This window comes from Gossypium hirsutum, chromosome D06, assembly GCF_007990345.1.
Source record: "Gossypium hirsutum isolate 1008001.06 chromosome D06, Gossypium_hirsutum_v2.1, whole genome shotgun sequence".
Lineage (NCBI taxonomy): Eukaryota > Viridiplantae > Streptophyta > Magnoliopsida > Malvales > Malvaceae > Gossypium > Gossypium hirsutum.
Genome location: NC_053442.1, coordinates 18543625 through 18559737, shown reverse-complemented (window position 1 = coordinate 18559737; position 16113 = coordinate 18543625). Strand labels below are relative to the sequence as shown.

General features: G+C 31.9%; 1 protein-coding gene across 2 annotated transcripts; it reads right to left on the bottom strand.

The window, feature by feature from the left end:
* Positions 1-1697: 1697 nt before the first annotated feature.
* On the bottom strand, positions 1698-5427 carry LOC107901475 (kinesin-like protein KIN-12E). 2 transcript variants are annotated; one of them, XM_016827499.2, is made up of 7 exons: positions 4956-5427; positions 4496-4559; positions 4060-4125; positions 3535-3693; positions 3336-3440; positions 2206-2286; positions 1698-1969 (listed from the first exon to the last, which is right to left on the bottom strand). In XM_016827499.2, exons 1-6 carry the CDS (start codon positions 5042-5044, stop codon positions 2209-2211), a joined length of 561 nt encoding a protein of 186 aa, XP_016682988.1. In that variant the 5' UTR covers positions 5045-5427; the 3' UTR covers positions 1698-1969; positions 2206-2208. The 2 variants fall into 2 exon arrangements, with proteins under 2 accessions (XP_016682988.1, XP_016682990.1); XM_016827501.2 differs by lacking the exon at positions 2206-2286.
* Positions 5428-16113: the final 10686 nt, after the last annotated feature.

The window sequence follows — 16113 nt, the reverse complement described above, 5'->3', positions numbered from 1 at the left end:
AAATTGCTTCTTTTACAGCTTCAGTAATTCTCATGTATTTTACTTCAGTAATAGATAAGGCTACCGTAGCTTGAAGTGTAGCTTTTCAACTGATGACACAATCTCCAAAAGTGAATAGATAACCTGTGAGAAACCTCATTTGATCTAAGTCTCTTGCATAATTTAAATTAACATATCCGACTAAACCCTTTTTTCTTTTTTCGAACTCTAAGCACATGTTAGAAGTATCTCGTAAATATCTAAATATCCACTTAGTTGGATGTTAGTGTAACTTGCCCGGTTTGGCCATTTATCTCCTAACAATACTAACAACATGTGAAATATTGGGACAAGTACATACCATTGCATACATCCAACTTTTAGCTATGCTTAAATAATGTACTTTTGACATGTACCTCTTTTCCTTCTCGTTTTGGGGATAATCTGAAATTGAAAATTTAAAATGTGCAACTAAGGGAACACTTATCGGTTTTGAGTCTTGCATCTCAAATTGCTCAAGGATCTTCTTGATGTACCTTTGTTGTGATAAAAATAATTTTTCAGAACATCTATCCCTTGAAATTTCCATCCCCAGAATTTTCTTTGCTGCACCTAAATCCTTCATCTCAAACTTAGAGTTAAGCATGATTTTAAGCCTTTTAATTTCAGATGGATCCTTACCCATAATCAACATATCATCAACTTAAAGCAATAAATATATGAATGAATCATCATCAAGACATTATAAATATACATAATTGCTATACTTACTTAATGAAAAACTAATACTTAAGATGAAGGAGTCGAACTTGTTATACCAGTGTCGAGGAGACTACTTCAGACCATATAATGATTTTTTAAAAAGGCAAACATGATATTCCTTACCTTTAGGGCTAGTTCTTCATTGCTTTTGAGAAGTGCTTTTGAGAAGTGCTTTTCAAAAGTGTTTTTGAGAAGTGCTTTTAAGAAATTTGAGTGTTTGGCATTGCTGTCAAAAAGTGCTTTTGAAGAATAAAATGTCCATTTTAGACATGAGATTATAAAGTAACAAATATGTATTTAAATAATGTTCAAATTAGTTAATATTATGATATTTTAGCAAAAATATAAAAAAATAATTTATTATAACTTATTGTTAATATTTTAATATATAATATTAATTTTAAATATTTCTAAGTAATTAATATTAATTATTTATAAAATTTAATTAGAATATATAAACTATATTTAAATATAAAAATTAAAAATTAAAAATTTGTAATTAGATATTGACACGATTGTATTATTATAAAAATTATTTTTTATTTTTAATTAATTAAACACCTATCAATTTCGTTCCAACTGTCATTGTATTGTAATATTATAATGTTTTTGTTCTAATATATGACAATGCACATTGTTTGTCATATTTTTGTTCCGATTTAATGCACACTACTATTTTAGTGTAATGTTTGCCAATAATTGTTTCAAAATGGTATGAACTTTGGACCAAAAGAAAAAAAAGTTATATAAACAACAATTCAATAGAAAGCTGACAAAATTAATTGAAGTTGGTTCAATTCGGTTAATTATTTTAACAGAAAAAAGCTCAATTCAACTAACGGTTTAGTTAATTATAGTTCAATTAACAATGGATCGAACTAACTATTTCATCACCCCTTAGATTAAATGTTTGAGAATATAAAACAAAATACTTAGAATTATAAAAGCAAAAATAGTTTCAATTGAACAGTTTAGCGTGTATTGCATTTCATTTAAAGGTTCAGCTAAAATCTTTAAACAAAATCAGACCTATAGTAATAAAACTAGTACATACCATGATGTAAAAAAGTACAAGAGAAACAGGAGCAAATTTCAGTCCACTCAGATGTTGAACATATTTTGGAAATGTATAAGCAATGTCTGCAACCATACCAGCAAGCATCTCCATTTTGAACCAGACCATCTAACAGGATCCGTCTCACTAATTCCGGTTACAACTCCTGTGTATCTGCAAAATGAAAACTTGAATTAAGGCCTTGATCGCTTGGTAGAGTAGGTCTTTCGTCCCTTCTTTAGGCTAAATATAGGACCAATGGTAATTTAAATGTTTTCTCCGCATGAAAAAAGATGTCCCAATACGGTACAGTGCGATTCAGGCTTTAATTAAATGAGGAAACAAGTGAAAAATGCAACCCAAAATCACCCACTTAAAAACCAAGTTGCATCTACAAGCACTAAATTTACCATTCAAACCAGGAGCATAATCCCCACATTTGTAGTAAGCAGGACTCTTTGCGGCTCTCCACTCAGCCGTCCCCATACCATTTGTTACATGAAATAAATAAAGTCCACAAAAATTAATAGACCAATAAAATTTCATTCCAATTCAAATTGCTGACAATGATTATTCTCGCAGACCAAAATTGCAGGCAGATCCCAAAGTGCAGAGATGTTCAAATCCTCAAACAACTGCCCTTTGATTAGCAGCCCCATCACCATATAAAACAAAGAATACAACACTCTAGGGGCAAGCAGTGGTAATCAAGAGCATGCAAGCATTAAAAGAAATAAGAATATAACCAATAATATCAGCAAAAACTGAATCATCAAGACAGAGGGGAAAGACAATTTTCTATATCTTCATCTACAAATTGTACCACTATAAAATCGGATTTCAAGGTCAAGCTTCTTGTTTTCTAGATCAGTTCCTAAAAGAAGTGTACAAATCGAAAAAAATTCTTCAAAGAATGACACCTACGAGTCAACTATACTAAAATAGCATTACATATATCATAACAATGTCCAGCAAAGACAATAAATTGAATACCTTTAAACCAATAAGCTAATAAACAATAAATTGAGGCATTACTGTTGCTCAAAATGAATCATGAGAGTGACTATGCACGAAAAAACACCAAGGTAATAACATTAGCTTAAAAAACCCAACAAAGACAGCACAAAGTAAACAAAATTTACTTCTAGTTTTACGTAATACTCTAGAGTTCAAATATCACGGAAGCCCTTTATATACTAAAATTTTAAGCATGTCATATTCCTTAAGATTTAAGAACCAAACCTCAAAAAATATTAACTTTGGATCTCTTCTCTTTATTTTTCCTATCAAAAGTCCAACACAAAGTGACAAATTTTACTTCTAATAACTTATCACATTATGCAATACTCCAGAGTTAGATGCCAAGAACAAATCTTACAGAATTCTTTTATAATTTATATTATTAAAATTTTAAGCATGTCCTATTCCTTAAGTTAACTCCCAAACTTTCAAAAATTATTGTTAACTTAAACTTTGCGGCCCCAAAGACTGAAACATATAAAATAAAGAAAAGGTACTTCTTTCAAGGCATAGGATATACCAACTGCATAGCTGCCTGGTTTTCAGCAGTCAGTGCTTGTAAAGCGGCTTCTTTCTCCCTTTCCCTCTTGAAGGCCCCAACAAGAGCAACTTCATAATCTTTTTTCTGGATTACAAAATCATAATAGGCAGAAAAAGAAAATAGTTTAACAACAGCTCTAGGTTGTGTGTTTCCTCAACAAAGCAAGATTTCTGCATACCTGAGACATCCTTTTATCAGATGAAAGTGGACTGAATGATCCAGGAGGGCATTCCCATTTAACGGGCCCAGGTGATGCTGGAATGCTTGATGCCAAGTTATCATTATCCAGATTTTCACTTTTGCCATTAACAAAAGCTCGTAGATGAGATACTTCTTTCTGAAAAATAGAATTTTGGATAATAAGGATAACTAGAAACCTGAAAGAATATGAGAACCATGCAAATGAAATAAATAAAATGAATCATTTAAACTTTGGCATGACTTCAGCTCACAAAAACAGAAGATTCTGCTTGCTGCTTGAAATTTTGTAAATTAACATTTATTATTTCTACCTTTATTTTTCAGTTAAGATAAAGCAAAACATAATACAATTATTGCTTGCTCAATAGAAAGGAGATTCAGCAGAGAAGTATAGTGAAACTCATATTGATAAATAGAAACTGAGCAAACCGCCTACTATTACAGTATTACAATAACTTTAAAGGTACTTTCAAATATGATCGTAAGTTTAACAATATTATACCTTCAGCTGTTGAATTTGCAGTCTCATAGCAACAACATCTCTAGATGCATCTTCATTTACCACTGCCTACAATACATTAGTTCAAATCTTTCAATAAATATGACATCCAAAATTTAAAAACTATATACATTAACTAGAATTTGACTAACTGATTCAGAGGTTAAAAGAAATAAATTTTTTTAACAAAAAGTTGTATTTTTAAATATATATACATGAAAAAAACTTGGTATCACTCTACCTTTTTAACTAAATGGGTTCCACAACACAAAACTCTTATTATTAGTATACAAGTATAGATTATGTAGTCTAAACAGGCTCAAAGGCTAGCATCGGTTCCCGTTGGGAACAGAAAATGAAACAGAGGATTTCAGGAAATCACATGAATGACGAGTAAGCCATGCATTGAATTAAAAGTAGCTAAGCAAAGATCCCATACATTGTTCTTAATAAATTTAGCCCGCTGTGCAAACTTCAATGTACTTAGTGTCTCCAATGAACAACTGCAGAAAATGCCCAAAAGTTCGAACTTGAACAGTTCCAATGAAACCAAATTAATTTTGAAAACAATTTATAACCATGAACAGTCTCTATGTCCTTTGTTTTTCTTTTATCGGTTCTTCACCACATAGTAAATAGGCTCACTCTCATATAAGAATCAAACAAACAATTTACACCACAGTTCCAAATCTCAATCAAATAGAGACTAAAGGAAGAATTAACTAAAAGAAACCACAAAACCAATATGAAGAGACTTTTTAACAGATGAAAGTGGAAGAGTAGCAAAGCAAATCCAGAATATAGGTTTGATCAGATAATACAATTCGAAATTAATGAAAGACCCAGAAAATCTAATCAAATGGGAAGTAATAGGAGGAGTAAAAAAAAAAAAAAGAAACCTTTCGGCAGTGGCGAGATTGGTGGGCACATCGTCGGTGCAAACGAATTGCAATGCTGAAACAACTACTTGCCTGTTTCCCTTCTCCATTTCTTTTATCTCGATTCTCAATCCCCAAACCACAGCCGCCGAGTAGAGTAAAGCAAAGCAGTAATCCAGAATTTTCAGGGAAAATTCTAATCGAAAGAAATAAGCCAAAATTTTGAAAGTGAAAATGTGAAAAAATGGGTATAGAGCTCCTCCAAAGAACCAGAGAAAAGAAACTTTTTGGGGGAGAAGGCAGGTTAAAATGGGAAATTATCAGCCAAACGGACTTTTGGCTGAAGAAATGGAGAAATTTTTAACTTCTCCATCAGCCAAAAAGCACTTCTCAGATGGTGGAAAAAATTTTGAAACGATAGCCGTTCTTCTTTGCTTTTAAGAGAAAAGCACTTTTTGTTGCAAAAGCCCGTTTAAAAAGCAGAGGAGAACGGGGCCTTAGTTTTTAAACCTTCTGATTGATGCATGTATATATCCTTCTTAAGGTCATTATGAAGGAAATTAGTCTTTACATCTAATTGCTCCAACTCAAGATTGTTTGATGCAATAAGAGCCAAAAGTGGCTGAATGGATGTATGTTTTACAACGGAAGAGAAAACATCATGAAAATCAACTCTCTCCACTTGATTGTAGCCCTTTGTGACCAATCTTACCTTGTACCTAGTGTCATCCAGATCCAAACCTTCCTTCTTAAACACCCATTTGCAACCCATTATTTCCTTACCGATGAATGGTTTAACTAGTTGACAAGTCTCGTTCTCTTGAAGTGATTTCATCCCTTACTCCAAAGCAATGCCATGTACTAGAATTGAAAACCTGAACTACCTCAGAATAACATAAATGATCGGTTGAATCGATGTTCTCTACAACACTTAGAGAATATGCCACTAGGTTTCCTTCACAGTATATTTGTGGTGGTTAGATTTCTCACATTTTCCTTTCACAAGCCAACTTATAATTAGTTAATTGACATGGTGAGGGTGTCTGAGAGTCGGATGAAGTCCCAAATTGATTTGAAACAGTTTTAGCTTCGTAAGAACAGGGATTTTGTTACATCGTCACAACGTCACTTACTTCCTCATTGGGACAAAGATCCTATTCGTTGTGACATTGCAATGTGGCCTTTCGTTTCGTTTTTACTTCACCCCGTGTTTCAACTTTTGACTCTATCTTATTTGAGACACTCTGATTTGTTCTGTCTTTAAAAATAAGTGACCCATTTTTTGAACAAATCATGGCCTATTCATCGAACTTAACATCTCTACTAACAATAGTTTTCTAAAACCGTTTACACTAGTAGAGTAACCTAGATAAATGCACTTTGCAGCCCTCGAATCGAGCTTTCCCTGACTAACTTTCGCATAAGCAGGAAAATAAAAAATTTTAAGATTAGAATAATTAGGAGGATTACCTAAACATATCTTTTCTGGAACTTTATCGTTCAATTCTCTATGTGGAGATCATTAACCAAAAAACTTGCCAAATTTATGGCTTTAGCCCAACACTCCTTCCCTAGACTTGCATTTGAAAGCATGCATCGGGCCTTTTCCAACAAGGTTCTACTCATTTTTTCTGCAACTTTATTCTATTGCGGACTTCCTATAACGGTGTAATGTCTCTCTATTCCTTCCCATTTGCAGTAGTCATTAAACTCGAATGAACAGAACTTAAGTCCATTGTCCATTCTCAATCGCTTCACGGACTCCCGGTCTATTTTTTAACAGTGTTTTCCACTTCTTGAATATTCCAAAACCTTCATTTTTCTGTTTCAAAAAATAAACTCAAAACTTTTCTGCAATGGTCATCAATAAAAGTTAGGAAATATTTTTTACCTCATTTTGAAATGTCAGGAGTCAGACCCCATAAATCATAATGGATGTAGTCAAGAGTCCCTTTTGTTATGTGCACTGCTGAATCAAAACTTCTCGTGTTTACTTCTCATAAGTTTATTGTTTGCAAAAACTTAACTTACCAATTCTAGTATCTTCGAGAAGACCTTGTTTACAAAATGTTGTCATACCTTTCTCGCTATATGACCGAGTCGCATGTGCTAAAGTTTGGTTAAATTAGAATCTGTAGAGAAAGAATCATGTCACGTCGTCAGGATGTCGAGTTGGTTCTCGTCACGACATGGCGACGATTTTGGCTATTTTTTAGTAATTGCAGTTGCACCAGTAACCTTTGACCCTTGCAGAACATATAGGTTGCCCTTTTTTGTCTTTTCATTACAACGGGAGCTCCACGAGAAACTTTTAAGCCATTTGACTCAATGACTATCCTGCAACCATTAGAATCCAAATTTCCCAATGAGATGATATTTTTCTTTAAGTTGGGTACATACCTGACATCTGATAATGTCTGAATTATTCCATCCTGCATCCTGATTTGTACTGTTCCTATGTTGATTATCTTACATGGATAATTATTCCTCATTAGCACTACTTCACCTTCAACTGAACTGTACGTGGAGAATCAATCCCTATTGGGACACAAGTGATAGGAGCCCCTAAATCTAGAATCCATTCGGAAGTAAGCTGGGAGTTTTCGTTCTTTGACACTAACAAGAAATCATCACTTTTATCTTCGACTACACTAGCATCAACAATTTTGTCTTTTTGTTTATATTACTCATCATTTTCAACATCACTTTTAATCTTATTTTTAAATTCGCAGCATTCTGACTTGATGTGACCCTTCTTCTTGCAATAGCAACATTTTTTTATCTCGGTTTCTGGATTTAGATCTCACCCTAAACCTATTTCAATTTGGCTTGCTAGATTGTTGTCTGCCCCTTGCTACTAGAACTGAAGCTTACCTATCTGACCTTTTGTTTGAGCCTAGCTTGTCACATCCCAAGAACAGGCCTAGATGAAATAAGAGTGAAATTATTTTTTTAGCACAAGGTAAGAAAAACTTAGAATGCTTTAAAAATTATTTTTGTTAAAAGGTTGACAAGAATGAGCCTACTGGTTCAGTGGTAAGACGTTAGCCTACCCTCAGGTACTAAGTTCAAAAGCTTTAGTAAGCATTTAGCCAAAATATTTTACTTTTACAATTTTACCCCAAAAAAGTGGCAATTTTACAAAATAGCCTATCCCAAAACTATTTTTTTCAATTTAGTCCTTAATTCAAATCAAACCCTAATTTTAAAATAACTCATAATCCCATTACAATTAGGAAAAAAAGTTTATAAATAACTAAGTTTTTCAAACCCTAGAATTTTTATTTAACAAATTTTTCAAGAACAATTCCAAAGTTTTTCTTTCTCTCCACGAAATACCAAAAACAAATTTCAAGAAAAAGGATTCAAGCTTTCAAAATCTCCCTTCTCCTTTAAGTGGAGCTTCAACCTCCTCTTCCAAACTAAGGTCTTGTGTTTTCCTAAATCGGGTGTGGGACCTAAACCTAAATGTTTGTGTATAATTGATAGATACTAGGGATTAGAGAGCTAGTATAGGCAAATCTTGGAGAAACCCAATATGTGTGAACCTATGTGCAAGGCCATGAGCGAGCCTGTGTACGCGAGCCCTTGTATGAACCCCTTGTTGTGTGAGCCCTTATATGTGAACCTGTTGTGCAAGCCTTGTTGTGCGAGCCCTAGTATATGTAAAGCTATTGTGTGAGCACTAGTATATGTAAAGCTGTTGTGCGAGCCCTAGTATATGTAAAGCTATTGTGTGAGCACTAGTATATGTAAAGTTGTTGTGCGAGCCCTAGTATAAGTGAACATGTATGTGTGAGCCCTATTGTGTGAACCCATATGTAAAACCATATAGGATTGGATACACAAGCTCTTAAAATATATGTGCGAACCCTAATTGTTTATGAAATACGAACCCCTTATGATTTACATGCGAACCATTGTATTTGCGAGTCAAGAACGAATATTGCATGCGAGTCATAAATTACATGCGAACCACTATATTATGCGAGTTAGGTATGTGTGTTATGCGAGTCAAGCATGTGTATTATGAGAATCAAGAACGTATATTGCATATAAGTCATAAATTACATGTGAACCACTATATTATACGAGTTAAGTATGTGTATTATGCAAGTCAAGTATGTGTACTATAGGAGGCAAGAATGTATATTATGCGATTCAAGAATGTATACTTTATGCAAGTCATGAATTACATGCAAACCACTATATTTTGCAAGTCAAGTAAGTGTACTATGCAAGGCAAGAATGTATATTATGTGAGTCAAGAATGTATATTGCATGTGAGCCATAAATTACATGCGAGCCCTTGTAATCTGTGAACCTATATGTGATGCGAATCCTATATAGCATGCGAGCCTGTATGATATGTGAACCCCTTGTGTTTACAGTAAGAAAACTATGTATGTTTTCATGTGAACCCTATGTGACAACAACATGTGAACCCTGTAGTGCAAAACCCAAACCACAAAACCCTAGATATGAACCCTCACTTGTGAGCCCTGCATGCAAATCTTTATATATATGCTAGATAATTAAGCTTGTTAAAATCACATGAAAATCTTGTACATGTAACACTATTTTTTTTATTATTCACACAAATTATGTGTGTGCATATGTGAAATTGATATGAATGAATACATGAACACATACCATAACATGTTAGTATGAAATATTGAATGTAGCATCAATTGATGATAAAAAGCATTACATGCTAAGTATATGTGCATAATTACATGGAAATAGGTGAGGAGGACGAAGGAGTTCCGTAAGAGTTAGTGGCAATTTAAGTCCACACCGAAAGTCAGTACTGCATAAAGTAGGCGGCAGTGTCATCAAAACCGAATAATCTGGTATGATAGTTTAAAAAGCCATCAAAAACTGAACAATTGGGATGGTAAGTTATTGTAGTAAAAAAAAGTCATTGTCATAGATGACAAGTGAATGGCAATCAAACCTGAAATCAAACCCGGGATAATCAGTTATTGTTATGTGTTTGGGAGTGTCAAGCTGTACTTGAGGGCGGATAGGATGGACGGGTGGGATCTTAATCCATAAATTGCATTGCATCACATATAAATTGATTATACATTAATTATTATATGTACCATGAAGAATGCTTACTTCATTACTATGCTATAGATTATATGCTTTACCGTTTTCACAATTATATAGAATAATTTATAAGTTAGACTCACACTTAGCCATTGTAAGCTCACTCCCCCTTTCTTTAAACCTTTCAGGTAACACAAAAAATTAGGACTTGATATGGCACCGGAAGACCTTCAAACTAGTAAGCTTGTTTTCGTTAATATCATTATTTTAAAGTTATTAAAGTTTCCTCTATTCATATTATTGGAATAATTATTTCTTGTTTTAGATATTAGGGTGAAGTAGTTTAGCATATTTATTTCAAAGCATGATACTTAGTTAATACTCTGATATTTGCATGCTATTCGATTTAAAAAACCATTATTCTTAAAATTGATTTCCGCTGCTTAATAAATTCTTAGAAGTTCTGGAAAAGTCTTTTTAAACTTTAATCGTTTTCTCAAAACTTCAAATTGATAATATGGTAATCAAATTGCTAAGTAAAGTTAGTTTAAATAAATGAACGTTTTTCTTAAAAATAAAAGAGGGATTTCTCACAAAATTCAACCTAAGTAAAAGAATGGCTTTACAGGATCACTTCAGTGATCGAATGTAACGCCTTGAAAGCTGGGTCAGAGGTGTTACATAACTTGTTATCGAGTTTATCCTTGCTTAGTAGATTCCTTTTCACGTCCTCAAATGAGAGATGATCTCCCCAAAAATGAGAGTTTCCCTAAAAGTTTTATAAGAAGAGGGCAAAAAACATAACAATAACATAACTTAATCCTCGTCGCTAATCTTAGCTTCGAGATTTTTCAGATCATTTAGAAGGGTAACAAACTCACTAATATGAGATCTAATAGACTCACCTTTGGCCATTCTGAATGTGTAAAGATGTTGTTTAACACTAACCTGTTAGCTAATGATTTCCTCATATATAAGGCTTCCATTTCCTTCCATAATGTATATGTTGTTTTCTCCTTCAAAACCTCCTATAACACATTATTTTTTAGACATAATTGAATTGTGAATAAAATTTTTTTATCTAACCTATCCCATTATATTTGTTCCATGTCCGTGGGCTTCTTCTCTATAATGATCCTCTCAAGATCGCTTTAAATTAGTATTGCTGACATACGAAATGGTCATAGACTAAAATTTGCAATACCGTTGAACTTATCAATATCAAATATTTATGTTATTATCTCTGAACGTGTTAAATACGAAAATTGAACTAGCTCTGATACCAATTTGTAGGGAATTAACTCGTGTATGCAACGAACAAGTAAATAAAGTAAAAATTGAAAAGATCGAACACATCCAATTTACGTGGAAAAACTTCTCGAAAGAGGATAAAAAATCACGAGCAAAAAAAGATTTCACTATAATAAAAGGAGAGTACAAAAGATGAAGAGAACAAAAAAGAAAACCTGAAGCTCCAAAAGAAAAACCCTTCAAAACAAAGAATAAAATTCTCTCAATCTAAATATTTCTGTTTTGTAAAACCTAGAGTAACAAAGACCTATTTATGGGTTAAAACTCGTAGCATATATGACTAGAATATCCCTAGGTTAATTAGAGTTTAAGTGAGAATCTAAAATAGAGCTTAACTGAGAGAAGAAAGTCGAGAAACTTGATGTGCACATCGCCACATTGTGACATGGCGTTTGGTCATCGGAGCAAAGAAGGATCGCGTCGTTGGGACGAGGACTTTCTTCTCGTTGTGACGTCGGTTGCTTGACGGGATGAAGAGCTTCTCCTCATTGTGACGTCACACACAGTTTGATCAAAATGCAATGCATACTTCCACAAGGGAAATAGGTGGATTTTGGAGAGGGAAACAGAAAACGTGTCCTATAGGAAGCATTTTTGCTGACTTGTTTGAAAACGCGTCCTGCAGGAAGCGTTTTCTCTTGACTTGTTTAAAAACACGCCCTACAAAATGCATTTTCTTCAAAAACATAACACATTAGCTTCTTTGGTCAAATGGTTAAATATTAGTGGTTTTGTCCTTGAGTCTCAGGTTTAATTCTTCTTCAACTCACATTTGTATTTTTTTATTTCATATTGTTTCAATTTTAAAAAAATAATAATTAATAAATATATTTTTAATTCATCTTTTTAATTAATAACTCTTTTATTTATATAAACAAAATAATAAATATATAATTTTATATATCATTATGTTAAAAATATTTTTTAATTAATAAATCCTTTATTTATATATAGATTAATAAATATGTAATTATATATTTTTTGTATTTATCATTATGTTAAATATATTTGATTTTTAACTAATTTTTTTATTTTTTTCTTTATATATAATTTTTTATATTAAATATCTATTTTCTCCACCTACATTATGAGTATGGTGATTTCTAATATTATAAAATCAAATAATTATTTCAAATATCTTTATTATTTTTATATGTAAAATATTTCAAATATAATTGTTTTTCATCTACATTGTGAATATGGTAAGTTCTAATATTATAAAACCAAATTTAATTTTTATTATATATATAAATAAAAGAGTTATTAATTAAAAATATTATATATAAAAATATATATTTTTATTATATAATTACATATTTATTATTTTATTTATATAAATAAAAGAGTTATTAATTAAAAATATGAATTAAAAAAAATATATTTATTAATTATTAATTGCTCAAACATGACATTAGCATATGGCGGGACTTTGTAACCCACATTAATTGCACATAATGAGTCTCACGACTCAACCTTTACCTTTGCTAGTAAGCTAAGGCCTCATAGACTATTTTATAAATATTTTAAATGGACTTGATAATTATTTTAATTTTTTACTTAATTTATAATTATCAACAAAAAGTATTGAATAGCTATTATCACTTAATGTAGAATATATTAAGTTAATTTTATTTATAAAAAAATTAAAATAAATTATCTTTTTTATAAAAAAATTCAAATTAATATATTTATCTTTCATCTAAAACTATCTAAAATAATATAAAATATTATATCAATAAGATTAAAATTAAAAACAAATAATCTTTAAAAAATCAAATTTACTTTTATCAAACAATATAATTAAATTCAATACTTATATTTACTACTTAACTAAATAATTTTGTAATACAAATTTAATACTCACAAAATTTTCAATTTATCAAATACACCCTTAATTCAAATTATTAACATGTTAAAAGAAATCATGAGTTAAAATTTTTTTGATATCATTTAAAAAAGTGAAGTTAAAATAATTATTTTTACATTTGCATACAAAATTAACTCGGTGATTTTCATTTTAAATAAGTCAAAGATTTATACATGTAATTAAAAATAAAATAAAATCTTAATGTCTAGCTTTGTGTTTTAATCATGAAAACACAAGGAACTAAATTCCGATATTTGTTTTTTTCTAATTTCTATTCACTGCTGGATTCAAGAATATCACAAAACTTAAAAAAATAATAAACTGATATCAATAAAAGCCTTAGAATTAAATTGGTCATCTAATTCTCATTAAAATTGTAAAAATCTTCTTTATAATTTTCAACGCTAAAAATATGGAATTTAAATAATTCTAATTAGATTATCTATGATTGTAGGGAAAAATGGGGAATTGGATAAGAGGTTGACGTCATTATATGAATCTGTGTCGCGGTCTTAACTGTAGTTTTCCTGGGATTGGGGGGCAATAATTTTAGGCCTGCCCCATTTCTCTTTTACATTTTTCAGCATAACAACTGCCGTCTCTTTAGTTTCGGCCATTATTGTTGTGGGCTCCTATCATCTCTTCTTTTGCTTTTTTCATAAATCTCTTTAATTTTATGGTTTAGAATGGATCCATGATGAAGCATTGAAAGTCCCACTAAATTATTCATAATATTTAATTATTTAATCATTATAAGTCCTTATGGACCTAAATAATGTATGCATATAATAGAGATGTAAGAAAAAATTTATATTAAAATTTTTTATAATAATTGAATAATAGATGGAAGGATAAAGTATTTATAAATAAATTTTTATATAAAATTAAAAATTAATATATGGTGAAATCGTATATTGTTCATTCCCCTCCAAATGAAAAGATGACTATTTACAGTTAATATATAACATCTTAGAATTATCATGGTGTTTTGGAAGTGCCGGGGTGCTGGAGTATAACAATAATATATAATAAAAAATTGGTGGCGATTAAACATACAAGTGGTTAAAAAGAATAGATTAGTTTATTTAAAAAAAAATAAGTTTTTACTTTTTAATTCTAAACTTATGATATACATGCCTATAAGTTTAGGGTTATGCGCCTAAAACAAAGATTGTTTGGTGATTTTTCTCCCTTTGATTATCAGCATACCCATAATTGCCACCCTTGGGCTAGGGAGTCCCATGTGGCTTGGCCTTGGTGAAGGTATTGGACCAGAGTTTCCAATTTGACCATGCGTGGCTCTTGGAGATAGGTTCACTTGTTCTGGTGCTTCCACATTGCTTGCATTCATACTTTGTAGACTTAATAATGTTGTAATGCATGCATCATTTGAGGGCTCACCAACATCATCCCCAACTTTGTATGAGGTGTAGTCATCATCTATAGCACATTTCTGCAGAAGAAAAATGAGGTTTTAGCACTATTCATGTTGTGAAATACTGTGAATCTTAGTCAAAGCCAATATATTATGTACCTCAAGAACACCTTGAGAAGCCGCCAATCTTCCAGCAGCTATTGTAGCCTCACCGGGGCGGAGAGGAAACTTGAGTGTTAACCACTATTCCAGATTGCTTGTAAACAAGCTTTCCACTTTCCACAATCAATTCAAATGCTTCTCTTTCTTTTTGCAAGCAAGAGAAAACATATATGGTTAAGAAAATGAGAGTACATTGTAGATTAGAATGGGTTTGTTTGATTAGTGATAGAAGTAAAGTAGACTCACTGATCCTATATATTCAATGGACTGCCTTGGTAAATCTGTTCTTTGACACTTAATAGTTCTTTGCCATCACCAATATCCAACCTTCAATTCATAAAGTAAGTGCAAAATGGAGTACCCTTCAGCAAGTAATTTTCAAGTATATGATGTATGAAACGCATTGGCTGCTCTTGCTTGCATGCAAATTTGCATGCTGAGCCACATTTTATGGACTTAGTAAAGGCTTTATGACAGCTGAATGAAGTACCTTGGCAGCCCTTGTTTTTGCCCGTGGCCAGTTTGATAGGGCACTTTCTTGTTTCTCATTGTCACAGAAAGAAATAATGCACCTTATAAACTCCAACCTGTGATATTAGAAATATCAAACATGTTCATCAGATTAAAACCTGTGATATTAGAATTTGAGAAGAAAATAAAAAACCACAGAAATGGAATCAAGGATTTCACCTGAAGCTCACAAAACCTGCAAAGAATGCAACTTGTGAAACTAGGAAAGAGAGCATATAAATAGGCAAGCAGTTTGAACTACCAAAGGAACTGCCATTACATGGAAAGGTATATGAAAAAGGACAATGTTGAAACAATTGAAACTTGGCAAGTCATGCATAGAGTTATCTACACATTTCACTGAAAGAGCTGAGCTGGGAGGAGAAAAGTGAATTTAGTGAGGTTTAAGGGACCTTCAAAGATGTTTATGAGAACGCAATTAAGAAGCAACAGTTCGAAGAAAGCATGTTTTATGAGAAAGAGACTAATTATTCTACATGAAACTGCAGAACAAGTTGTGGATGGTGGGGATGGTGGGGACTACAATTGTAATATATTTGTACTGTTGTCGATGGAACTTCGTTTTCGGCCATGCTAGTACACAATGGATTCTTAATCTATTATAATTACTCATAGACGTTTTCATGATTTCATCAATCTACACTCATTTTTTGGTCAAAACCATTGGGATTCTTATGAGAATTCTTTTATTTGATACTTGATGGGGCTGGAAGAGATAGTTTTAGGTTGTATATTTTGGTTTTATTAATTAGTTATACTTTCAGAATATCTTGTTCTTCATCTTTTAAGAAGAAAAGTCAATCATGTCTTTGAATTTGTTTGTTTCATTAATGTCGGTGACTCTGATTGTGATGCAAGAACTGTACTCCAGCCAACCA